Source organism: Gigantopelta aegis, chromosome 9 (assembly GCF_016097555.1).
Source record: "Gigantopelta aegis isolate Gae_Host chromosome 9, Gae_host_genome, whole genome shotgun sequence".
Classification (NCBI taxonomy): Eukaryota; Metazoa; Mollusca; class Gastropoda; order Neomphalida; family Peltospiridae; genus Gigantopelta; species Gigantopelta aegis.
Window position 1 is genome coordinate 79093631 of NC_054707.1, and position 27921 is coordinate 79121551.

The 27921-nt window shown below is 35.5% G+C and overlaps 1 protein-coding gene across 1 annotated transcript; it reads left to right on the plus strand.

The window, feature by feature from the left end:
* On the plus strand, window positions 1–27124 carry LOC121382327 (cilia- and flagella-associated protein 69-like). The gene is made up of 22 exons (XM_041511909.1): window positions 1–309; window positions 2940–3002; window positions 3151–3216; window positions 4187–4373; window positions 4953–5051; window positions 5993–6066; window positions 6560–6638; window positions 7091–7268; window positions 8329–8504; window positions 9648–9769; window positions 10364–10583; window positions 12233–12397; window positions 13603–13718; window positions 14074–14192; window positions 15128–15209; window positions 20239–20431; window positions 21312–21724; window positions 22093–22179; window positions 23679–23743; window positions 24273–24315; window positions 25417–25549; window positions 26112–27124. The coding sequence occupies exons 1-21, from the start codon at window positions 178–180 to the stop codon at window positions 25540–25542; spliced, it is 2805 nt and encodes a 934-aa protein (XP_041367843.1). The 5' UTR covers window positions 1–177; the 3' UTR covers window positions 25543–25549; window positions 26112–27124.
* Window positions 27125–27921: the final 797 nt, after the last annotated feature.

The following is a 27921-nucleotide window of genomic DNA, read 5'->3' on the forward strand; positions in this document are numbered from 1 at the left end:
TGATTGTTTTCAATATGTCTGCCACGGTGGTTTGAGAGATGAATATTCGATTTGAAAATGGATTGATATACAGAATAGTGTAGACATTATATGTGGAAGAACAAAAATATATAGAGTCATGCTGTAAATTTGTGTTTTATTGAAAACAAGGCAAAAATCGTGTAAATTAAAATTAATATGGCAGCTATGCAGACACAAACACAGCCAGTTCCAGTTACTGGACTGCCAAGTAGAGATGGAATCAGCGAAACGAAGAAAATTCCACTTGTTGGGCATATCATCACAGATGATGATCTGGGAATACTGCAGGTTTGAATAATATTGACTAGAGACAAGCTTAAAATTCCGGTAGATTCGTGTTAAAAGTGTTATAACAGCTATCAACATTGTTTTTTGGTGATGTTAAGGTTGACGAAAGTAACTTTTCGCACCCTCGTTTTGGGTTTGTACAATAAATATAGCATATCTTACTGTAATTTCACTTGAAATCCATATTTTGGAAAAAGGTACAATTTTTGGTAGAACTTTCCTTTGGCACTGTCAGTATAAAGAACATTATAATTACTCGTCATAAATAGTTAGGGTTAGTGACACTGCCAAAAGAAAGTCCTTCCCAATTTTTTAATCACAAGATTTTGTTCAAACACATTCAAGTGCATTAGGAATGTTAAAAAAAAAAATGCAATAGCAATTTTGCATTGGAATTTTTCCAGCATTCTTAAAATGGAAACATCATGTACCCTATTTATGGTTATTGTAAGGAGATGCAAAGTGACATTGGAATACTGACGTCATTCAAATTCAAGATTAGCTATATTATTACAATGCTTTGCCACATTAAAATAAAACTGGTCAGCTAACCTTGACTCCTGTCAAATTTCTACAACAAGCAGACAAATATATCATATAAAAAAATTACCATTGGATATGCTTTATTTATTGTGTACAAAGCCAAAACAAGGGTCCGAAAAGTGACTGTCATCGACTTTACATTGAAAGCTCTTTTAATATTCCTCATTTTATCTTATCATATGTCAAGTCAAAAACAGTCTGTATGCATATCTGCCAGAAAAGAGGTCACCATTTAGATCCTCAGCTGTTTCTGGACAGGGCTCTGGTTCCGGTTGTGGAGGGGACCGGGTTTCTGGGGGTTGTTTTTGACAGGAGGCTATCTTTTGTTCCTCATTTACAGTATGTGAAGAGGAGGGGCTTGAAGGCCCTCAGTGTCTTGGGGGTTATTGGCAAGACTGAATGGGGGGCAGACCGAGGGGTTGTGCTCCGACTTTACAGGTCTTTGGTTCGGTCTAGGCTTGATTGTGGGTGCGTTGTGTGTGGCTCGGCACGTAGGTCTTGCTTGCGGGTGCTGGATCCTGTGCACAACCAGGGACTTAGGCTCTGTCTTGGTGCTTTCAGGGCATCTCCTGTGGAGAGCTTGTGCGTCGATGCACACGAACCTGGTTTGGGTGCTAGACGTTCAAAGCTTTCTCTGCAGTATGCTACAAAGATTAAATCAATGCCAAAACATCCTGCACTCAATGTGGTGTTTGATAATAAATATATGAAATTATTTGATACGAGACTGAATGCGATTCGGACATTTGGTCTTCGCATTAGGCAGCTTTTATCAGTTTCCAACATTGATTTAACAGACATTTTGGAAATGCCTTCATATTTTATTTTGCCACCTTGGTGTATCAAACCACCAAAAATTGTATTCAGCCTTGTGCATCTAAAAAAAGATCGCACAGATGCAGTTATTTATGGGCAGCATTTCATGGAAATCCAAGAGAGGTACTGTGATTACATTCCTGTTTGCGCAGACGGATCACGGGATGGGAATTCTGTGGCTTGTGCTACAATTTTTCCATCAGACGCAGTGATTTCCGTGGGATTGCCCGATTCAGCGTCAATCTTTACTGCTGAAATTTGGGCAATCATTAAAGCCCTGGAGCAGATTGAGGATTCATGTGCATCCAAATATATTATTTTTACCGACTCACTTTCGTGTCTCCAAGCTCTACAGTACATGAGGTTGGAGCACCCCTTGGTTGGAATGGTGATACGAAAGTGTGTCTTTTTGTCGGTTGCCAATGGGGATGTTGTGTTTTGTTGGGTGGTGAGGGGGCAGATGTTGCTGCCGGGTCTGCTTTGAGCGTGCCCCGTGTCCGTGTTGGTGTCCCCTGCAGTGGTTTTGGATTTCATATGGAGCAGTATACCTTTTCGGCTTGGCAGGACGGTTGGGACGGTGCGGTTGCGGGCGGGCTTCGTTCTGTCGGGGCGGTCCTGGGGGAGTGGCGGGCGATGCGGGAGGGATGAGGTGGTTTTGTGCCGTGCCCGCATCGGCCATGCATATTTGACGCATTCATTTATTTTGGGGAAGGACCCTCCCCCTCTGTGTGGGCATTGTCGGTGTGCACTGGCTGTGCGTCGCGTTTTGGTGGAGTGTGATCGTCTCGGGCCGGCGGGAAATGATGTGTTTGGCAACAGAGATGTTTTGGAGTCTTTTAGGTTCCGCCCGGAATTAATTGTAAGGTTTTTGAGGCACTTTGGCTTGTATACAAAGTTTTAAAATGTACTCACTTTGACTTCTATACAAAGTTTTAAAATGTACTTAACTTGATTTTATGTATTATATTATACTTTTTTACCCACAGCTCCTTACACTGTGGTTTTACATGAATATATATAAATAATATTTCCATATACTTACCATTTGTGACACCCAATAGCCGATATGTATTTTTGTGCTGGGGTGTCGTTAAACAAACATTCATTCACATTCACATTCTTCTGCATGCTAAATTTATACTTGCACAATGTTCACTTTATTGCTCTGTTGTACAAAACTTATATTTCAGCAATTTCCAGATGGATATACACAGGCAGTCAATTGTAAAAACCAGGTGGATTTATCATAATATTTAATATCTCTGTTTCAGGGAACTGTGTTAAAGCCTGTGAACTTGAACAGAGTTATCAAGCTTCTGACAGATCAGCATTCTGTAAGTGAATTTTTATCTTTTAAAGTGTCTTTCAAGTTTAATTTATGAGTTTGGTTTGGAAAACTGATCTATTATGCATTATCTAGTTATAGAAAAGTGAAGAAGTGATATATTTTTTATGTTAATTTTTTCTCTCTCTTATTTTCAGGCTATGCTATATGACAGACATTGTAATGTCCTAAAGAAATTGGTCAGACGCTATGAAAAGGGATTTGTATCCTTTTAGTAATTATTAACATAATGGTGTAGCCCTTGTTCTTGATTAAACATTTGCTGTGGGTGTTTTGTGACAGATAGGATTGTAAGAATTGTGATCCAGGGCATAAAATTTGGCACGAACGTTTTTGTTGTTCGTCTGTCGGTTATGCAAAACCAATATCAACATAAACGATGGATTATTCGTGCAAAAGCTGCAATCGCTTGTCAGAAAATCCAAACCGACTAATATCATCAATGTTTTGGAAAAATGCGTCCAGTACGAAATCCCTGACTTAGATGTACATCACATGTGCTTGATGGTAATGTTCTAACCAGCTTTTCCTCCATCGTTCGATGTGTCCACCTAGTTTCTTCATGACCACCGTCAACTTTTGTTATAAAATGCTACCTATGTTAGTACACCACCAACATATTTACTATTTACGGACGTTTGCTAAAACTCCTGACACCACGATATTCAATGTCACCTAACTTTTATGGGTAGGTTCTTAGAATATTACATTATATACCGATGCAATTTAATGACACTTATGAAAACAAAATATGTTTATACAAAAATAATAAAAAACCCAGATGTCATGAAAATCTCTCTCACTGCTATTCCAAGCCAATCAGAATAATTTGGCTGATTAGTGATTTTCCACGTAATTCAGCACTTGTAGCTTCTTTCAAACTAATTTGGGTCTATTATCATGGATGCATCCCTTTAAAGGGAGAACCTTTTGACATTGTCTTTTGATATCTATAAGAATAATATATTTGGTGTTATTATTATGTTTCAAGTTTGTATTATTATCTAACAACAGACCTCAAAATAAGGCAGATTAAAAAAAAAAATCATATCTATCATCTGATCCTCTTTGGCTCAAGGAGATCACCCCTGCCGTACACAATTTATATCTAATTAAGATACAGACTGCATAATGTGTATTTTTGAAAGAATGGATTCCTTAATGTGTGGCTAGTTAATGAAGGAGCTGGTACAGGTGTTCAAGCTGCTGAACATCTGTGCTGACCGCGTGGAGGAGCAGCCATTGTATGAACAACCAATCATCGAGCTGCTCATGATCTGCAGCTTACCGTTCCTCAAAGAAAAGTCGTCCGATGAGATGGTGTACGAGCAGATTGTTGTCGAGTCTGTCTCACAGCTAGGTAATTACTTTTATATGTATATATACTGTAAAACCCCTCTAAACCAGACACCCTTCGGACCAAGTAAAAATTGAGGGGTATCCTGTTTGGAGAGGTGGTTTTCTGTACTGATATTTAAAAACGACAGGCCTCTGGAGAATCCTGGTTTACAGAGGTTCTGGTTTTGTGAGGTTTCACTGTATATACTTTTACACTTAGTACCGCATAACAATTCTAAACTGGAAAATATTATTGGGTGAAAAGCTTTCCATCTTCAAAAATATTAGGCAGGATCTTTTGCCTATGTTTAAATATATTCTTCATATTTTGAGATTAACAGTTTTAATGTTGCATTACTTATATTATGCTGTTTAAATTATTAAAATCATGTGTGGATTTGTTTTGTTTTTTTGTGATTTAAATCTTATTCAGTACTAATAAAAGCCAAACTTTTAAAAATTAGTTTTCAAATAATTACAAAAATGCATTTCAGTCTTAGTTGATTTATTATCATAGTAAATGTTTTTTATAAATATTATTTCAACAGCCTCGTGATACCAGTGGGAATGCTCCTGAATCTTGTGATTTCCTGTTTTTCAGGTTATCTTATGAGAGTACCGAGCAGTGATGTCCGAAAACAGATTTGTAAAACACTTTACTGTTTTTACACTGAAGCACCACAGAATCAAATTGTGCAGAGTAAGCAATCTTTAATCATGCTTCATAATGTTTCAGTTATTTTGCAATGAGGATTAATTTTCATCTGTAGTTTAAATAAACATATTTGTGGATAGTGGAAATATGTAAAAAAAAAAAAAATTGCAATAATTTTTTTTTCATATACTGGTACTGAAAACCTATATCTAAATTGCCTGATGTCCTTTATTGTGGTTGTGTGTTCTCTTAAAGTTATTCATTTGAAATGCAGAACGTTTGTGGGTTGTTTTTTTAATATGTGTTTACAATAATTTGTTAAAGGGACAGACCCTAGTTTCAACCCGTGAAAATTAACGCTACGTTTAGTTAATCTACAAACCTGTATTACATTTGGATAAATTTACAATTGAATGAAACATTAGTCTGTGACTTTAAAATGGTGAAATACCCTCTAAAAATAGACTAAAACTCGACTCTATAGCTGTTACTTCTCAGATGTACATGCGTTTTTAAAAATATGAGAAATGCATTTTGTGATATTAAAAACACCAGGATGACCAAAAACACTTCAAATGTATGGAAATGGATAACCTAAACAATAAAATGTAAGTAAAGTATGATTTCTGTTATCAAAAGCGGCTCTAATAGTAAACAATATGCCTTAGTGTTTAAAAACTAGGGTATGTCGCTTTAATAATTTTTGGCCTATGGTATTTATTTATGTTCATGAATATGGATTGTTTATAAAATATTTAAATCTTTGATATGTAGATGCCTGTTAGAGGTAAATGTGGTGTGATATTTAAATCATTGATATGTAGATGCCTGTTAGAGGTAAATGTGGTGTGATATTTAAATCTTTGATATGTAGATGCCTGTTAGAGGTAAATGTGGTGTGATATTTAAATCTTTGATATGTAGATGCCTGTTAAAGGTAAATGTGGTGTGATATTTTGGTATTTGACATGTTTTGTCTGTTTCAGAACACAAGGCAATGACAGTGGCTTATAATCAGATGATTGTAGAAAACAGTGACATTTCGGAAACTCTAGTTAAGGTAAAAAAGTTAAACTACCTTCTCCATTCTATAATACTCGTTCTTGTTGGCAGAAAGGCCGTACATGTGTATGTAAAAGCAAATCACCCTCAGCACTACTAGGACCTTAGATCTTACAAATTTTGGTATAATAAGTTTTTGCCTGTTCTGAGCACACCAGGGCCTTTAGTGCAATCTAAAGCCCTTCCTATTATATAAAAACCCCAAATTACAATAAATAATCTCCACTGTTTATAATAATAGTACAAAAATCACATAATGCTTATAAATGTAGTTGTATTTAATAAAAAAAAAGAAGTTTAACCATATTGTCACATGAAGTCAGTGGGATAACTTACCATGTTAAAATAGTATGATTAAGTCTTGTTTTCTCATTTTGCTGTTTTGAGATATAGCAATTCATCTGATATATCACAAGTGATTTCACCTTGTATAAATAATGAACTCGGTCTCTACTGATGTAATAACAAGTTCACTGTTCTCATCATTTCAGTCATTGGCCTTGTTGGACAGTGATCTGGATGTGAAGCAGGAGGTTCTCAAAGTGTTGCAAAGATTTTCTAAAAACTCACGTAAGTGGTGTATTGTCTGGTTATTTTGCAGTGGCTGAGTTACCTCTTTGCTACTGCCCGTTTGTCTGTCCGTCCATCCATCCATCCATACACCTACCCAACTAACCAAACAACCTTTCACCTGTCTATCCATTGATCTGTCCGTCAGTTGATCCTTTTATCCTTAAACATCCATCCATCCATCCATCTATCCATCCATCCATCCATCCATTGTTGAATATTTACATTCAATTGAATCAAAGCAAAGTTTGTCAAATAATGCCATGCACCTTTTCAGTGTATTATATATTTGAAAGTACCTTTTTAATTTATTAACAAAACCTTTAATTAATTGAAAAGGAAAATCCAGAGATAATCCATCATTCAACCAATTTTGTTTTTTGACAGTTGAGTGCAGAGTCATCAAGTTTACTTACTGTTTTAAAATTTACTTTCTTTTTTGTTTTTTACAGCAAAAAATTGTGATCAGATGTTGCGAGCAGATGGAGCAAAGCATATCTGTTACCGTTTCATGGACCCGGATCCGAGTGGGGAGGTTCTCTTTAGGTCGGTGGATATCATCTGGAACTTGATGGAGCACGGAGACACGGCTCAGATAGCTCAACAACTCAACAACTTGACATGCATCAGGTATCACTAGATCATTCTGCATGGTCCTCTATAGTTCAGGGTGGGACGTTGACATGCATCAGGTATCACTAGATCATTCTGCATGGTCCTCTATAGTTCAGGGCGGGACGTTGACATGCATCAGGTATCACTAGTTCATTCTGTATGGTCCTCTATAGTTCAGGGCGGGACGTTGACATGCATCAGGTATCACTAGATCATTCTGTATGGTCCTCTATAGTTCAGGGCGGGACGTTGACATGCATCAGGTATCACTAGATCATTCTGTATGGTCCTCTATAGTTCAGGGCGGGACGTTGACATGCATCAGGTATCACTAGATCATTCTGCATGGTCCTCTATAGTTCAGGGCAGGATGTAGCCCAGTGGTAAAGCGCTCGCTTGATGCGTGGTCGGTTTAGGATCGATCCCCGTCGGTGGCCCCATTGGACTATTTCTCCTTCCAGCCAGTGCTCCACGACTGGTGTAATAAAGGCTGTGGTATGTACTATTCTGTCTATGTGATGGTGCATATAAAAGATCCCTTGCTGCTAATCGAAAAGAGTAGCCCATGAAGTGGCGACGGCAGGTAACCGTAAATAAAATGTGTTGAGTGCGTCGTTAAATAAAACATTTCCTTTCCTTTCCTGTAGTTCATAACTGGGAATTGTGTTGTGGTGCACATAAGCATTTCTAGTAATGGGGATAGAGATTTGGTAAAATGCTTGGTAATCTTTAATTTTAGGTCCTCTGACTGGATTTTGCTTTACAGTATTTAGTAATATTGTGTATTGGTTTTTTGAGTGAAAAGATATTAAGCGAACAAGTGGCTGGTATGAAATATTTTCTATATCTGTCATAATGACACATACTACAGTTAGATTGGAGAGAAAAACTTAAAAGTATATGTTCCTGAGTTAAATATAAAAGCAGATAATAAAATTTTTAAATGTATTTTGTTAGTGATATTGAGAACTCATTCTGTTAGCAAACTGAAATTGAAGTTCTTTAACAAATTCTTTAGGTTTATTTATTTGTAATTTGTAATGAAGTATATACATTTATTTTTGTTATTTTGCAGTCAAATTCGAGATGCTTTCCTGTTTGAACTTGGACAGGGATTTAGTCATTATGATCGTCAGCTGCGAAATGACCTTCTCGTCATAGCAACACTGATAGCAGCAAAATGTCCGGGAACACCATTCATCGAGACAGGTTTTAGCAAACAGCTGGTCGTGTTTGCTACTTTCCAAGAAGGTAACTTCATTTTAACCTCTCTGTTAGTTTGTATGTTAAAGAAATATCTGTATGGTCTGAAGGTTAATGCCTAGTAAAAAATATGATGTTACAGGATTGGATTTCTCACTAAATAATGTCTTCATTCAGTTTTACCTATGGATTGGAAGACAAAGAGTTTAAATGACACCATGAATGAAACTGTAATGAATGAAAGTGGGAAGGTTTTATCTAAATGACTGTATCAACTGGCAGTGGTATTTATCAGCAAAACAAACTGGCACACCATTTTATTAGTTCCCTATTCGTTCAACCGGACGGGACTTTAGGTTTTGTTTCTGCCTGTCTGTCCTGCATAATTTTTCTGACTTTATTGTTTGCAGTGCCTCAAAATATTGAGCTGAAGTTTTTTGAATAGCTTTATCATGTCAAGTCAGAAATCAAGTTTGACTTTCATGGAAATTTACCCATTTGTGAAAGAGTTATGGCCCTTGAACTTAGAAGATAGGAACATTTGTTGGGCCTAGTAGGGGACGTGTTGCTTTAGAAGTATTCACATAATGCTTGTTTCAAACACATTACAAATTCTTTAATAGCATGACATTTTGTTGAGGCAGTGAAAATTGTAACTGTGAATAGAGGTTAAACTCTTACAGGGTGTATACTACCAAAATAAAAATCCCATAGACAATAGTAACATATGTGGCTAAAACTCCTACCTGTAGCGTATCAATCGACATAAGTGCCAAGGATATAAATACTACCACCCTTCACCCTTAAAGTGAATCAGAAAAAACTGGGGGTTAATCTGCTCATTTTTGAGATAACAGGTAGTGTCTATGACTACTCTAGTTCCGCACAAAATTTGAGTACTTTTTTTTACAGGTACCCCATACATGTTTCAGGCACAAGGATACTTGACACAGTGGTACTAGATGAAATAAAATTGCATATTTGTTTTTACCCCAGTGAATTTTTTTTTTTTACAACCAACACACTCACATTTATCATCAATCACAGGACTTGTGGTGTTCACTTTTCTATCAAAAGTTGGGTGCACCTCAAACTTTAACCCAGCCAGACGTTGTGTACTACCTACATACACATGGATAAACATTTTTGACTTATTTCATACACTGATGATTAGTTTTTAATTGATTTCAGTGAAGAGTCACAATGTTTTGGTGAAACACTTGAAGCTGTCTACAAACCACGAAGATTTTGAGATGAAGAAACTTCTATTCAGTCTGCTTGTGGCTCTCAGCAACGACAGTTCTGTCATTCCGGTACGGATGTCTTGTCATTTTCATCTTGCTATTATACTAAATTCTGTGTGATGTTTTTGCATTCAGTTGAATATCTCACAAACCATTGTCCTACATCAATGAAATTTTGGTCACAGTTGCACCTTTTGAATGTTCATTTTAGTACATGATAAACAATTTAATTATGTAAATATAACTTGACTAATCATAAATTTGTTAAATGCATCCATAAGCACAGTCCATAGAAATAGCCAATTGACTCTTTGCGTTTTTAAATATTAACCTTTTTGTGTCTGTGCTGGAATGACAACATGGACTGAGCCTAGTGGTGATGTCAAAGTAACACTGTGCACCACACACAGCAGGTTTTCTTCCACTGACAAAATAATGATGTATGTTAGACACCAAATAGCCATTTGTTGCAAATAAAACACAGACTGAACCACTGACACAACCCCGAAGGATTTTAACCGCATCTTCTACATTTGTAGATTTTATTACTGTCAAAGTAACAATGTATTTTAGATTCCAAATTGCCATTTGTTGCAAATAAACCACAGACTGAACCACTGACACGACTCTGAAGGATTTTAATCGTGTGTTCTACATTCGTAGATTCTGTCGGAAGGTCACTTGCTGCTAGCTCTGTTCTCGTACGTGAGAGCGAACGATGAGACCCCGGGCGTGCGAGAGTGGACTCATGCTCAGTTCGAGGAGATCCAGCTACACGCCATGTCATGTCTGTGCACACTCTGTCCCCTCATGATGGAGGACTACATGACCTGTCAGGGCAGCACGCGCCTCCTGCTCTTACTAGAGTGGTGTGTCGGGCCAGGTGAGACTTTATGTAGATGGAGATATTATAATTATAGAGGACTACATGACCTGTCAGGGCAGCACGCACCTCCTGCTCTTACTAGAGTGGTGTGTCGGGCCAGGTGAGACTTTATGTAGATGTAGATGGAGATATTATAATTATAGAGGACTACATGACCTGTCAGGGCAGCACGTGCCTCCTGCTGTTACTAGAGTGGTGTGTCGGGCCAGGTGAGACTTTATGTAGTGTAGATGGAGGATAATTATAGAGGACTACATAACCTGTCAGGGCAGCACACATCTCCTGCTCTTACTAGAGTGGTGTGTCGGGCCAGGTGAGACTTTATGTAGATGTAGATGGAGATATTATAATTATAGAGGACTACATGACCTGTCAGGGCAGCACGTGCCTCCTGCTGTTACTAGAGTGGTGTGTCGGGCCAGGTGAGACTTTATGTAGATGTAGATGGAGATATTATAATTATAGAGGACTACATAACCTGTCAGGGCAGCACACATCTCCTGCTCTTACTAGAGTGGTGTGTCGGGCCAGGTGAGACTTTATGTAAATGTAGATGGAGATATTATAATTATAGAGGACTACATGAGCAGCTGATCAAGATTCATTCACAAGTTTATTAACAAAATTAAATTCCTTGACAAAATGTAGTAATGTTAACAGCATCCGTAAACATGTTAAATAATATTCTTCTTTACATAATTACAAACTTTCCACTTTTATATGATTTATCCTATTGTGATTGGATGACATCCTCTAAAAATGAATGTTATCTTTTGACCAACCTCACAAAATAATGTCTTTTATATCAAATGGGATGTCATTATGTAAAACAGGTCATGGAAAGGATGTTAGAAACTGATTTTTATGTATTTTTAACTCAATAAGTTGTGTTGTTTGTAATTTTGTGTGCGTTTATCAATGCATAACAGTGCTAATTTTAGTATTTATAGCTTGCTTCACTAGGCTATGTGATCATACAAAATAAGTGACTGTTATACAGTGATAATTCACAAAAATTACAATTATTATATGAATGACTGTTGTCCATGTTGACTAACTATAGATAATTTCAGTTGTACAATGTAGGGAAAGGTCTTTCTATAGGCTACATAGATCTGTAAAACATGAACAGAAATAAATATTGTTTAAACCAAATTCTTTAAGTTTAACCCATTTTAATTTAACCATTTCACATAGACACTCTTTATTCTTTACTCTTTATACAATGAAGCCCCAAACTATCTTTCAAACTTATTAATATATGTTGGAGAAAACAATCCCTACAACCTTCGAAATGTAGAGGATAGAAATCTATTAATTCCAAAACCTAAAATGTCTTTATTTAAACATGCTTTCAGTTACTCTGGACCAGTACTTTGGAATAAATTGCCTAAAGCCGATCATTGCCAAATACTGCTGTTTTTAAATATAGACTCAAGAAATATTTTCTAAAATAATATCATTTGTACATATGTTTATTGCCATATATGTATTTTCTATTTGTTCATAAATGTATGCATTGTAATTCTGTATTGTTTGTACCTGAGGGCCTCAGGGAAGATTAGCTTTTGCTAACTGTGTTACCCTCACTAAATAAAGAATTTATTATTATTATTATTATTATTATTCTGTGTTTTTGTTTGCAGATGACTTCAAGGGGCATGGTAACAGCTTTCACGGAAGTGGTGGCCGGGGCAGCAAGAAAGCTCAGATGAGACACTGTTTGCGACTGATGCGACGTATCGTATCCACCGATGACAGTGTTGCTCTACAAGATCTGGCTGACCAGGGGGCGATTAACCAACTCATTGGTATGTACACAATTTCATTTCTTCATTGGTGTGTACTTCCATCCAGTCTGACTGAACCTGGACTTGATGAAGCTTTAAAAATCTTGACTTGAGTCTGAAATCTTTAATGCCACTGTCCAAACTTTAAAATATGTATAACGTCTCACTACACAGTTGACTTCCAGGTGAGAGTTCTTTCATCACGGTCCACTGTAGTTCCTAATTGTGACATATGTTGTGGTGCATATTATATTCACTTCTAGTAATTGGGGAAGAATTAAAACAATCTGTATTTTTAATGGTACGCCCTCTGGCTGGATTTTGCCTGTGTTATTTTGTAATATTGTGCATTGACTTTTTGGGACATGGGTGTATAGCGGAAGAGACAGCCATTGTTAATCAGTTAATGAACCACTTGTTCGGACCAGTACTACAGCCAGATGCAAAAAAATATAGCAAAAAACTGAGATGGAAATGTTCTCAAGTTTGGGGTGCAAAATAAATGCTGATATAATGTATGTTCACACTGGTATATGTTGTTAGTGCTAGCGAGAACCCGTTCTATTGGCAATCTTCATTTGAAGTTGGGTAATTTAACATGGATTTCAATGGCAGATAACATCTTTGTAGTGAGACCTAAGCTTAAGTCCACACACAACTGATTTTAATCATAGTTAACAAGCTGTATTTTTCTGCAGTTATTACCTGACTGGAATTAAGATTCAAGAATGCTTTTCTGGGCACAAACCTTGGCTATCCGTCAGGGACAGTGGGTTACTCGTTAATAACGGGAGAGAGGGGTCACTGCTGTGAGTTTACACCTGTTCACTGAGCTGTTAAAACTTGCCCTGGGTAGGAGCCAATACTGGGATGAGAACCCAGTACCCACCAACCTTAAGTGTGGTGACTTAACCACTGCACCACCGAAGCCAGTCAGACATGTTTGGACCCATGCATATAACACTTTTAAAGACTATACTTGAGTAAAGTAGTCAGAACTTCTGCTGCGTGCAATTTGTATGACATTACCATAACATTAACATTTACACCAGACTTTATTAAAGACTTGAATGTAGACTTTAAATCTTTATAAGATGGGGCCAGTATTGTGCAATTGTCTACTGATTTTATATATTCTTGCTGGGTTTTAAGCTGTATAGTGTTTTTAAGACTGGTTATTGATAGTATTTATGATGCCAGCACTCTTGCTTGTTGTTTTTTCTCAGGAATTCTGACTACAGCATTTGGAGAGAAGAGAATGGATGATGGTGTGGACATTGAAATGCAGTCTGACATTCTCTTTATTCTGTCATCTCTTTGTGATGGAGACATGCACCGCAAGGTAAACATTTTATATTCATAGTACCTGGCACAGTGAGGCATCATGTCAACTACTCATTTCACCACATTATTTTACTCTTTGAGCATCAGTATAATGAAACTTGTATTTTTCATGATTGGAATATTCATTTGTCATCAAATAAACGTCTTATTGTTTAATTACCATTTCAATAATTTTTGGTTGTCATTTGCTAAATTCAGGTCATTTATGTTTGCACCGACGTTCCCAAATTTGGGCACCAATATTTAAAAAAAAAAAAAGGTGATTCAGAGAATATTTCATTGTGGAATATCTGCAGCATTGTTGTATTTACTTTTAATGGAGATGTTCATGTTGATATTGTGTATTTCTACAGGAGTTGTTTGGCAATCAGGGTGTAGATATTGTTGTACAGTACCTGCAGATGGACACTAAGCTACTTAACAGTGGACTTGGGCATCATCGCTTGTTGCTGGCCGCCATTGACTGTGCATGGTGAGATAACTCTTTAGGAAACATGCAATAAATGCAGGCTTTTTAAAAAACATTATGTGGCATGTTTTTATTAAAGGGACATACCCTAGTTTCAGCCCATGAAAAAATAACACTAAGTTTATTTAATCTACAAACCTGAAACACATTTGGATAAAGTTACAATTGAGTGAAACATGAGTCTGTGACTTTGAAATGGTGAAATACCCTCTAAAAATAGACTAAAACTCGACTCCATAATTGTTACCTCTCAGACGCACGTGCGTTTTTAAAAATATGATAAATGCATTTTGTGATATTAAAAACACCAGGATAACCAAAAACACTTCGAATGTACTGAAATGGATAATATAAACAATAAAATCTAAGTAAAGTATGATTTCAGTTATCAAAAACGGCTCTAATAGTCAAAAATACGCCTTAGTGTTTAAAAACTAGGGTATGTCCCTTTAACCATTTAATAAAGCATGTTAATATAATTGCTATAATATTTAATACTTGATTTGTGCATTTTTCATTTCATTCTGTAATTGTATTTTGTGTAATATCTTAACTGCCCACCATTTTGTTTGCTTATTGTCCAGAGGATGTTTGTTTTTTTAATGACGAAATGTAATATATTTAAAATATGTTTTATTTACAGAGGAGGTTTCAGTGGAACCAATTTTTCAAAAAGTTTTATAATATCTTAAAAACAACAAGAAAAAAAGAGAAAGAAATGCCATATTTTTAATTTTCTTTGAATTTTTATAACATTATCTTGAATTAGTATTGAGTGAAAGTTGCTTTTTTGTCATCTTTTATATCTGCTTTATTATTACCTACATTTTAAAACTAATATCAATGTCTTACAGGTGTGCTAATAATATCAATGTCTTGCAGGTGTGCTAATAATATCAATGTCTTACAGGTGTGCTAATAATATCAATGTCTTACAGGTGTGCTATTGTTGGATGTTACATGACTGAGGATTACTTCTTGGAAAGGGAAGGTGTATTTCTTCTTATAGATCTTCTGGAGGTAAAGAGTCTATGTTTTTACAATAAATGAATAATTGGCAATGTTAAGCTCTCTTATAATAGTCTCAAACATTTCACTAGACTTTAATACTCAATTAATTGACCTAGTGTGTGATTTTTGAATGTTATCTCATCATGCTTCATGTAATGGAAGACATTTTTATATGCTGGCCTCAGATTACAGTTATCTTCCCATTTGGTTGTCCAAAATCCGGAAGTTTGACCGCGCAAGTAGTCTGCTGTTTGACTGTGATTATTTCATGGCAGACAGCTATGAAGTGGCAACTGTTTGACTGAAGTGACAGGGGATAGCATGTAGTTTGTAAACATGTGTAACTTGTTGACATTGGAGACTTGTTTGTGGTAATTCCGGCCCATGCAAAAGTAGTGCTTTTTGTGTAAAATGGGTGTACTCCGGCCTGGTTTAGAGGGTGTGTCTGTTTAAACCAATATGCTGGGAGAAAGAGCTGGACAACAGGGGTTGTCCTTTTCAGGGTATGTGTCCCCCATGCAGGCAAAGGTACATACAAAACTTCACGGGCCTGCTGATATTAATAAAAATGTTATAGCCACTAAGGCTATATAGAAACATATAGCGAAATTAATTGTGGTCTGAGGCCTGATATAGTTCACACATAACACCGGTTAAATGCTTGATTCTGATGAAAGTATTATAACCAGAGAGGTGAAATTACACTGACTGATTGTGCATACCACAAGGAATATGAAAACTAATTTATTTATTTTCTAAATATTTTATTAAATTAAAAAACATTTTTTTTGAATTTATTAAAAATTAAAATTAAAATTTTCAACTTTTAAATTTCAATATCCTCCAAAATAGCATAAAATGACCTCTGATGTTACTACAGGTTGTTGCAATATTTTTTAACAGTTTTGAGCTAATAATCTGGTAAAAAAGAGCAAAAGTTGGATTTTGTTAGTCAATATTGAGATTTTAATTTTTTTTACATATTGAATTTTAATGAGTTTCTCAATTATTGCAATTGGACAGAAGATCCAAATATAATGAATATATCACTACTAAATGTAATTAAAAACTTTAAATAAATAGTATACAGTTTTTAACAAGATTAAGTACTCTAATAATACATTTCACCTACATTTATGTAAATTACACACTTCAGTCATTTTTCAAAAATGGTCTTTTATCCTTAGAAAATCTAATAGGCTAATATTCTATGCTGTCTGAATGTATTTATTGTTTTCAGTAATCAGATGCTGGTATACTTGTCAAGTTTATTGCAGAAAATGTGCCAAAAAGGTTAACATTTGGCTTGTAATACATATGGCAGAATAATCCATAATGCATATTCAGTGGTCATTACTACAAACATCCTTCCAATCAAGAAATACTACACTGAGGTATCCCAGACACTGGCACATGACTACACTTGTTAACAGTTATCACTGGAAACTGAAAAATATGGTGCAAGTACCTCTTGGTAGGATTTATATCAGCATTTTGTGACAAAATCTTCATTTTCAAAGTTGCCGTCAACAAAAAACATATTATGGTGTATACCTAAGTAATATCTGTAGGGCATATTCATATTAATATGCATTTATATGGACTGTTTTGCCTTTTACAAAGTGGCTACATGTCTAATACAGTAAATGAAGTAGATTAAGTAAATACAGCAGGTCAAAATTGAATATGAGGCCTATCATGTCTAATTTTCCCTGAAATTAGTGTGTAAACATTTGTTGCAAATGGCCCCTATTTTGTGACTTTCACCATCCCTCTGACACATTTCTAATAATGTATCATGAATTCAGTCACCATATCTTTACTAAGCCTCCACTTATCATATCTAAAATGCAAAATTTTACAGTTTTAGATTTTTTTGTTTTTCAAAAATTTAAATTTAAGTTTAATATTTCATTAAAAATGAAGTAAAATCTAATGATTGATTTTTTTTCCTTTAAATATTTCAAAATCTTTCCAAGACAACACTGTGCAGATAGAACATATGTAGAAGAAAAAATAGCTGCTCATTGTATGAAGAAATTCCAAAATTTGATAAAGTTATTACATTTTGAAGTTGGTTTCCCTCAAGTTTCCATTGCTAAAATTGGCCATGGCAAGGCACTGTGGTAGGTGTTTTAACACAGCCTCTGTATACTCTCAGTTTAAAGGTGACATACCGATACTTACTGAGCATTGCTTTAATATGTATATCTTTGGAATGCATTAGTGTGGGCCAGTTTTTAGGGGAAAAAATGGACTGATAGGCCTCAGATTACAGTTATCTTCCCATTTGGTTGTCCAAAATCCGGAAGTTTGACCGCGCAAGTAGTCTGCTGTTTGACTGTGATTATTTCATGGCAGACAGCTATGAAGTGGCAACTGTTTGACTGAAGTGACAGGGGATAGCATGTAGTTTGTAAACATGTGTAACTTGTTGACATTGGAGACTTGTTTGTGGTAATTCCGGCCCATGCAAAAGTAGTGCTTTTTGTGTAAAATGGGTGTACTCCGGCCTGGTTTAGAGGGTGTGTCTGTTTAAACCAATATGCTGGGAGAAAGAGCTGGACAACAGGGGTTGTCCTTTTCAGGGTATGTGTCCCCCATGCAGGCAAAGGTACATACAAAACTTCACGGGCCTGCTGATATTAATAAAAATGTTATAGCCACTAAGGCTATATAGAAACATATAGCGAAATTAATTGTGGTCTGAGGCCTGATATAGTTCACACATAACACCGGTTAAATGCTTGATTCTGATGAAAGTATTATAACCAGAGAGGTGAAATTACACTGACTGATTGTGCATACCACAAGGAATATGAAAACTAATTTATTTATTTTCTAAATATTTTATTAAATTAAAATACATTTTTTTTGAATTTATTAAAAATTAAAATTAAAATTTTCAACTTTTAAATTTCAATATCCTCCAAAATAGCATAAAATGACCTCTGATGTTACTACAGGTTGTTGCAATATTTTTTAACAGTTTTGAGCTAATAATCTGGTAAAAAAGAGCAAAAGTTGGATTTTGTTAGTCAATATTGAGATTTTAATTTTTTTTACATATTGAATTTTAATGAGTTTCTCAATTATTGCAATTGGACAGAAGATCCAAATATAATGAATATATCACTACTAAATGTAATTAAAAACTTTAAATAAATAGTATACAGTTTTTAACAAGATTAAGTACTCTAATAATACATTTTACCTACATTTATGTAAATTACACACTTCAGTCATTTTTCAAAAATGGTCTTTTATCCTTAGAAAATCTAATAGGCTAATATTCTATGCTGTCTGAATGTATTTATTGTTTTCAGTAATCAGATGCTGGTATACTTGTCAAGTTTATTGCAGAAAATGTGCCAAAAAGGTTAACATTTGGCTTGTAATACATATGGCAGAATAATCCATAATGCATATTCAGTGGTCATTACTACAAACATCCTTCCAATCAAGAAATACTACACTGAGGTATCCCAGACACTGGCACATGACTACACTTGTTAACAGTTATCACTGGAAACTGAAAAATATGGTGCAAGTACCTCTTGGTAGGATTTATATCAGCATTTTGTGACAAAATCTTCATTTTCAAAGTTGCCGTCAACAAAAAAACATATTATGGTGTATACCTAAGTAATATCTGTAGGGCATATTCATATTAATATGCATTTATATGGACTGTTTTGCCTTTTACAAAGTGGCTACATGTCTAATACAGTAAATGAAGTAGATTAAGTAAATACAGCAGGTCAAAATTGAATATGAGGCCTATCATGTCTAATTTTCCCTGAAATTAGTGTGTAAACATTTGTTGCAAATGGCCCCTATTTTGTGACTTTCACCATCCCTCTGACACATTTCTAATAATGTATCATGAATTCAGTCACCATATCTTTACTAAGCCTCCACTTATCATATCTAAAATGCAAAATTTTACAGTTTTAGATTTTTTTGTTTTTCAAAAATTTAAATTTAAGTTTAATATTTCATTAAAAATGAAGTAAAATCTAATGATTGATTTTTTTTCCTTTAAATATTTCAAAATCTTTCCAAGACAACACTGTGCAGATAGAACATATGTAGAAGAAAAAATAGCTGCTCATTGTATGAAGAAATTCCAAAATTTGATAAAGTTATTACATTTTGAAGTTGGTTTCCCTCAAGTTTCCATTGCTAAAATTGGCCATGGCAAGGCACTGTGGTAGGTGTTTTAACACAGCCTCTGTATACTCTCAGTTTAAAGGTGACATACCGATACTTACTGAGCATTGCTTTAATATGTATATCTTTGGAATGCATTAGTGTGGGCCAGTTTTTAGGGGAAAAAATGGACTGATAGGCCTCAGATTACAGTTATCTTCCCATTTGGTTGTCCAAAATCCGGAAGTTTGACCGCGCAAGTAGTCTGCTGTTTGACTGTCATTATTTCATGGCAGACAGCTATGAAGTGGCAACTGTTTGACTGAAGTGACAGGGGATAGCATGTAGTTTGTAAACATGTGTAACTTGTTGACATTGGAGACTTGTTTGTGGTAATTCCGGCCCATGCAAAAGTAGTGCTTTTTGTGTAAAATGGGTGTACTCCGGCCTGGTTTAGAGGGTGTGTCTGTTTAAACCAATATGCTGGGAGAAAGAGCTGGACAACAGGGGTTGTCCTTTTCAGGGTATGTGTCCCCCATGCAGGCAAAGGTACATACAAAACTTCATGGGCCTGCTGATATTAATAAAAATGTTATAGCCACTAAGGCTATATAGAAACATATAGCGAAATTAATTGTGGTCTGAGGCCTGCTGGCAGCATAACTTATGTGTCATTCAGCATAACATATGTCTGTAAATCAGTAAATAACCTCAAAACACATCCAAGTACATTAGTATTTACTGGTACACTGAGCACAAGGTGAGGTTGTGAAGGTTTATAGTACATACTGTCTGTATGCGTGAAACTGCTAAAATCTTAAATCTACACTTTATGCTGTTTTGTATTAAAGAAGTTTGGAGTCTAAATATTAATGCTCCATTGTAGGTGTGTCCGAAAAACATGCACAACCTGATAGTGGGCTGTCTGCTCGACCTGTGTGAGAACACGAAGACCGTGAATCACGTGCTCACATGGCAAGGGAAAGACAACTCCACAGCCGCTCACCTGTTCTGTGAAATCTGGAGAAACGAGGAGAGGGAGATAGGAGCCAGACGAGATGAACTAGGCTCTATAATCGGTAAACCTTGCTGTACTAGAGGGAGATATGACTTGAATGTTCTTTGGTGGAAATAATCATACAATCATCCAAGAAGGGTGAGGTCAGCATGGTAATCAAGCTATGAAGTTAGCATGATTATGTGCTGTCACAAATTCTAGATTTTGGGTCAAGAGCATTGTTATGAAATGGAATCCCAAAATATCTACATTATATTGTTTTATGATTCTGACAGAATCCTAAGAAAAATCCTGCAACTCAATGCTTGGATAATGTTTTTCAGTATCCTCCACACACAGAATTAAACAATATAATTTGACTTTATTTTTCAACTGGCTTGAAAATCTAAATGACAAAACCAGTAACACATCTATTTGCAGTTTGCATCTATGCACAACCCAGGGTGGGACGTAGCCCAGTGGTAAAGCACTCACTCGATGCGCGGTCGGTGGGATCCCTGTCGGTGGGCCCATTGGGCTATTTCTCATTCCAGCCAGTGCACCACAACTGGTATATCAAAGGCCATGATATGTGCTACCCTGTCTGGGGATGGTGCATATAAAAGACCCCTTGCTGCTTATCGAAAAGAGTAGCCCAAGAAGTGATGACAGTGGGTTTCCTCTTTCAATATCTGTATGGTCCTTAACCATATGTCTGATGCCATATAACCGTAAATAAAATGTGTTGAGTGTGTCGTTAAATAAAAACATTTCCTTCCTTCCTATGCACAACCCAAGTGCTAATTAATTTTAACATAGTTGCGATGGTATGCTTCCATTATTGCCTTCCACCCCCTCGTTGATCGTACTGATACAATCCTTATTTAGATTTGGATTTACTTTTGTGACTTTTTCATTATTTTATTCTTGTGAATCCATAATTCATTTCATTTCTTTTTCAGATGCCCGACATCCACTGATGGGAAGAATGCAAGAAGAATTAGGAGTTATTTCCCTTCCTGCCAAGTATAAAAGTCAGGCCATTGTCGATGTCCTCGAGAACATGAGAGCTAAAATATATTCCATTTTCTGTAAAATTGGCTTTGCCGAATTACCTGGGCTCGATGTTGCAGATCACGTTACTCTGACAATGATTGAGAAGTATCTAGACTTTAAGATAGGAGAGGTGTGGACAGAAACCATCAACGAGCTAGAAATGGAACACATCCGTCCAGTGTCACCTGACCTTGAGGCTCTGGAAGCAATTTCACGTGCCGTAGAGGAGCGCGCTCAGATTGTTGGCGGTACTCAGATTGAGCTACTCGAAGCTCAGAGGAATCAAGACATTTTGGATGAACAGGAATTCTATGCCGAGGTAACGCTTTAATTTCTGAATGGGGGAGGTTATTCAAGATTCATTTTTGTTTTGGAAGTAGAGTTATCTCTAATTTAAATTTGATGATAGAAGTAGGGAATTGGATTATTTTTCTATGTTAATAGAAGTGACAATACATGTAATAATTTTGTGGAAATTAAAATAACACTAAATTAAATTCTTTTTTCCTGAAAATTGTTTTTGGTAGTATATTAATCATTTGATGTTCATAACATGTAGGCCTAACATTGTATAATTTTATTGCTTTTCATTTGTCCTTTATGGTTTGGCAAGCTAAGTTGTCATGGGATTTGTAACTCATTGCATTTTTATACATAGTTTTTATTCATTTTTTCATTTATTTTCAGATTCGTGAAAATCACAGACAGAAGGAAAAAGCTTTAATTGACTTTACTGACTTTGTAACAAGAACATCCAACTTCATAATTCTTAAGGTGACTTGTTCTGTTTTTCTGAGACACATTTTATGTTTGGTGCTGTATTGAAGTAAAATTTCTAGATAAAAGAATATGGGCCGAATTTATGAAGCCCGTTTTTTCTTAAACGCAGGTGTTTAAGCATTGTAAATGTATGTAGTTACACGCAGGTGTTTAAGCATTGTAAATGTATGTAGTTACACGCAGGTGTTAAAGCATTGTAAATGTATGTAGTTACACACAGGTGTTTAAGCATTGTAAATATATGTAGTTACATGCAGGTGTTTAAGCATTGTAAATGTATGTAGTTACACACAGATGTTTAAGCATTGTAAATGTATGTAGTTACACGCAGATCTTTAAGTATTGTAAATGTATGTAGTTACATGCAGATCTTTAAGCATTGTAAATGTATGTAGTTACACGCAGATGTTTAAGCATCGTAAATGTATGTAGTCTCATGCATGTAAGACATAAACAGGCTTTGTAAATTCAGTCCTATATGTTTAGTTGCTATGAAAAATATGTAACAATTATTATTAAAAGTGAGTAAATTTGTTTGGTGTTATGTTTGTAATATGAAATTGCATTCATGTCCTCTGGGATTTAGCTCAGTTGGTTGAGTGCTCGCTTGAGGCGCTTGCGTCGCAGGATCGAACCACCTCGGTGTATCCACATAACTGATTGGTTTTTTTCTCGTTCCAACCAGTGCACCACAACTGGACAAAGGCCATGGTATGCGCTTTCCTGTCTGTGGGAAAATGCATATAAAAGATCCCTTGGTGCATTAGGAAAAATGTAGCGGGTTTCCTCTGATGACTACAAGTCATAATTACCATATGTTTGACATACAATAGCCGATGATTAATTAATCAATGTTCTCTAGTGGTGTCGTTAAACAAAACAAACTTTCATGTCCTCTGTACAATTTTTTTGTTTATTTATTGCCATCTGTAGTGTGAGTAGTTATTATGAAAATAATTTCTTACTAAGAATATATGAGCAATCAGTTCACTCAAGACTAAACCATTAACTAGAATGTCTTGTTTCATCCCTCATAATATATTAATATTAAAATATCCACATATTGCCAATCATTTACACATTATCACTTGTTGATTGAATATTTGTGTGGGGTACTCGCCTGAGGTGCTTGTGTCGCAGGATCAGACCACCTCGGTGGATCCATTCAAGTGATTGGGTTTTTCTTGTTCTAACCAGTGCACCACAACTGGTCAAAGGCCGTGGTATGTGCTGTCCTGTCTGGGAAAGTGCATATAAAAGATCCCTTGCTGCTAATGGAAAATTGTAGTGGGTTTCCTCTGTATGTCAATATTACCAAATGTTTGATATCCAACAGCCGATGATGAATTAATCAATGTGCTCTAGTGGTGTCGTTAAATAAAACAAAGTTTTTGAATATCTGTGTGACGTCTTCTCCATATCTTGGCAAAATGTGCATGCATTTATTTCTGGACAAATTTTTAAAGACACAATGTTGTCAATTCTTCTTGCAGGCTGCCAAAAACAGACAGGAAATCGCAATTGATGCTTCCCGAATCCAGACCAAATACAGAGACAAGTAAGTAAATATGTAACTAACACACAAGTGCAGTGCAAGACAAAATAAAAGTGTATCTTATATCTTTAAACAAACATTATCTACTAATTAAAATAATAAAAAGAAAACCCACTTTGGGTTTGAAGTTTATTAATGTTTTTACTTCGAAATGTTAAATGAGGATAAAGTTAATTAGATAAGTCTGACAAATCTTCTTGTGATGGTTTTATCATTCTGTCAGTATTTTATAAGCGTAATATTGCACATCCTTTCAGACATGCTTTCAGAATGTATTTGATAAATGTAATCTAATAACGTCATAACATTTTTCTTTTTGTCTGCCTTTGTAATTGTAGTAGTTATCATCATGATAGGAGTTATCCCCCCATTTCACTGTCTTGTGTACTTACCATGGATATAGATAAACAAAATAAATGTCAAATGTAGCATATTAAATTAAGTTTCCATAAACAAATATCATCACTGTTAATCTGAACACATATACCTTTATGTACTTTGTTTTTAATTTTTACATTGTTTTTTTTTTAAGGCAAAACTTCCACAATACAGATATTCCAGGACTTCACACAACAGTAAGTATAGGCTTTAATCACACTTTGATGTGAACAAAGAAAAAGAAAATGAGAGGAGTTTTTAATTACTCCCATAACTTAAACACTGAGGTCTGCATAACATGGCAAGTGATAGCTCCCCTTAAACACTGAGGTCTGCATAACATGGCAAGTGATAGCTCCCCTTAAACACTGAGGTCTGCATAACATGGCAAGTGATAGCTCCCCTTAAACACTGAGGTCTGCATAACATGGCAAGTGATAGCTCCCCTTAAACACTGAGGTCTGCATAACATGGCAAGTGATAGCTCCCCTTAAACACTGAGGTCTGCATAACATGGCAAGTGATAGCTCCCCTTAAACACTGAGGTCTGCATAACATGGCAAATGAAACATCTTTGTTTCACTCAATAATTAAAGCTTAAGAGGAAGCAAAATTTCAGTTTTGTGATAGGAAGAGTGGTAAATCATACTCGGTTGGTAATGGAAAGTGATAGGAAGAGTGGTAAATCATACTCAGTTGGTAATGGAAAGTGATAGGAAGAGTGGTAAATCATACTCAGTTGGTAATGGAAAGTGATAGGAAGAGTGGTAAATCATACTCGGTTGGTAATGGAAAGTGATAGGAAGAGTGGTAAATCATACTCGGTTGGTAATGGAAAGTGGTGGAGCAGTGGCGAATCCAGAAAATCCATTTAGAGGGGGGCCCCAGTGACATGAGGTGGAATGCCAAGGGAACTTTGGGGGAGGTTTGGAGGGGGATCATAAAAAAAATGAAAATTAATATATAATAAAATTATAACTATCGCAAAATTTAGATCTGCCTCTGTGGAGTTTAATACAAAAGGGCAAAATTCTTTCTTCTAAATGTTGTTTGATTTTACTTTTTTTATTTTTTATTTAATTTTTTTTATTCCACTGTCCCCTTTCCTTTTCCTCCTTTGAATTCCATCTTATTTCTTCCTGATCTGGCAACTTCTTTCATTGTCTACCTCCATATCCCAGTCCTTTACCTATCCAACCGTGACAGGTGCTTTTTTCATGTCATGGTCTGCGCCACGCACCTGTCATTTCCAATTGAATAATATAATTGTTTCCTCATTCCATTGGTTGTATTTTCAGGTGTTCAGTGGTAAAAATGTTGATATAGACAGTACGCCTCACAAGCTCATCACACAGTTGCTGGACGGTACTAATGTGGAACAGGTTCAAAGGAAGTGCATCATTCCAAAACACCTTACCATGTAGATATGAGGTAAACTATATGTAATACAATATAATCACCATGTATATTGTATGTATATAGAAGAGGGACTCTTAAGTTGGCAAACTTGTGTCCAAGTACCATAAAGTGTTTTGAATCAATTATACTGTAATAATGATACATTAATAAAATCTTGGATTTTTTCATGGACTTATTCTATGAGCTCTCCCATCCCCAATCCATGCAGTGTCTTGGTCTACGAATCTTGAACAGCCTGTAAAAAGGATAGGATCATGCATTGTGTCCATGGTAACGTCATTATACTTTTTCTTTATCTTTTCACTAGTTTGGTATTCTTTTTTAAAAACCCAAACCATTGCTTTCTTTTATTTTGAAGCCATTCTATGCAGTAAATGTATCTTTTCAGAAATTATAAGTCGAAGTGCTGTGTAAAATATATGAAACATGTTTGTGAACCCGTTCTTGTTTTGATAGTTCCATGAAAATGAATGAAAATAGGCTGTGCATTGGATCAGCTTCAGTATATAGTATTCAAGATCTCTATATTGAATGTCATAAACCTGCATTTATTTATATGTGTTTAATTTTTCAGTGCCAAACTTTTGATGCCTAATATCTTTGAAGAGTGGCCTTGACATTGGTTGATCTGGAATCAAGAATAGATAGATGATTTGAATGTGGCACATATATGACCTGTCAACCTACAGTATACATTTGTGTTTTCAGTAGCCATTCCAATGATTCCATTTTGTAGGGTCTTCATAGGCAGGCTTCTTTTAAAAAAAAAATCTAACCATGATGGCTGAAAAAAAGAGAAATAATTTCAGTGCGATTTGCTGCCAAGTTACAGCAAAACAAAAACAAAAACTTTCTTAAGCTTGGTTTAACTTTTGACTTACAAAAGACCGAACAATTTAGGTAAAAGTTGAGCATGTTGCAGATCATCATACTCGTTTGTCAAGTGTATATTTGTACTATTATATACAATTTAAATTTTAGAAGAATAGTTCTTCATGTAAATGTTGCAACTGAATGTGAATTGCCAAAAATGAATGGTTTACTGTGTAAAATTAATGTTCTGTAAATATGGATACCTTCTTGCTTGTGTAACAAAGAACAATACAATTTAAGTTACAGTATGCTGGACGTTACAAAATTATCCCATTTGTTTCTGAACATACAGAGAACTACATCAAGGTTGTGAGCTGTAGGAAAATATTCAGCTAATTACAAAATTAAAATGTGGAATTCCAGGGTAATTTCAATTCCAACAAAACTTTATGTAGTACCTTTGAGCATTTTAATACCAGAATTAAATACTAAAAAAATAAAAGTAAAAACAATCTGAATTCAGATTCGAAATAAGTATTTTGTATTTCGTGTGGGCTGTGAGAAAAGTAAAATATATAAAATATGTCAATTGTAAGTCATCCATTTACCTGTTAAAAAACGTACATATTCAAGTGATACATGCACATGGTTCTTTTGAAATGGTCTCTGGTCTACAGGTTTCCATTGTTTGTCTCCCTATTGTATTGACAACCAAAGGTGTTAGTGTATACTTGTGATTCCTTGTATATCTGTAAATAAACTTACTATATACTAGTACAGATTTAGTTCTTATGTTCTGCCAAATTTATACAAAACTATCACCCAACTTTGCATTTAATTGGTTGTTAGCCCATTTATACACAATTGGATTCTCATTTCTGTGTTATTTTTATAACAGTTGTTTACACACATATATGTTAAAAATGTCAAGACATAAGACTGGCTGCTCCTAGGTGATGACCAGGTCACCAATGTCATATCCAATAAAATAAAAAAAAACCAGCATGGTGGAAATCGATTACATTGTGACATATGGTTAACCTGGCAATCATGTCTGCTACAAGTGCAAAGGATTGTAAATATCAGGTTTTTGAGGATATGCAAGAAATAGAATAATACGTTAGTGTCCATTAGATACCATTTATGTCAACTCGTTTAAAAAGGTATCATTTGCTTTCGGCTTGTTGGATACATTGTAAAACTTGTGAGATAAATGGCATCCAACAGCCACTCGTGCAACACCATAAATAAGTAATATTTGAATGGGGGAGAGGGATATAACCCAATTCCTAATGTGGTCAGACTAGAATCGATCCCTGTGGGTGGGCCATTTCTCATCCCAGCCAGTGCACTACGACTGGTATTTGAAAGACTGATATGTGCTATTCTTGCTACTATAGTACTAATGGAAAAATGTTGCAGGTTTCCTCTAAGACTAAATGTCAAAATTACCAAATGTTTGACATCCAATAGACAAAATTAATAAATCAATGTGGTCTAGTGGTCTTGAAAACTTTTGTATTTGGAGGGGATGATCATAGATCTGGATACAAAGTTCTCAAGTTAGCAAA

Coding starts and splice junctions, on each gene's coding strand:
- LOC121382327 (XM_041511909.1), top strand. CDS start 178: ATGGCAGCTATGCAGACACAAACACAGCCAGTTCCAGTTACTGGACTG. Junction 14,193..15,127: donor GCCGCCATTGACTGTGCATG/GTGAGATAACTC, acceptor AATGTCTTACAG/GTGTGCTATTGTTGGATGTT. Junction 23,744..24,272: donor CAGACCAAATACAGAGACAA/GTAAGTAAATAT, acceptor TTTTTTTTTAAG/GCAAAACTTCCACAATACAG.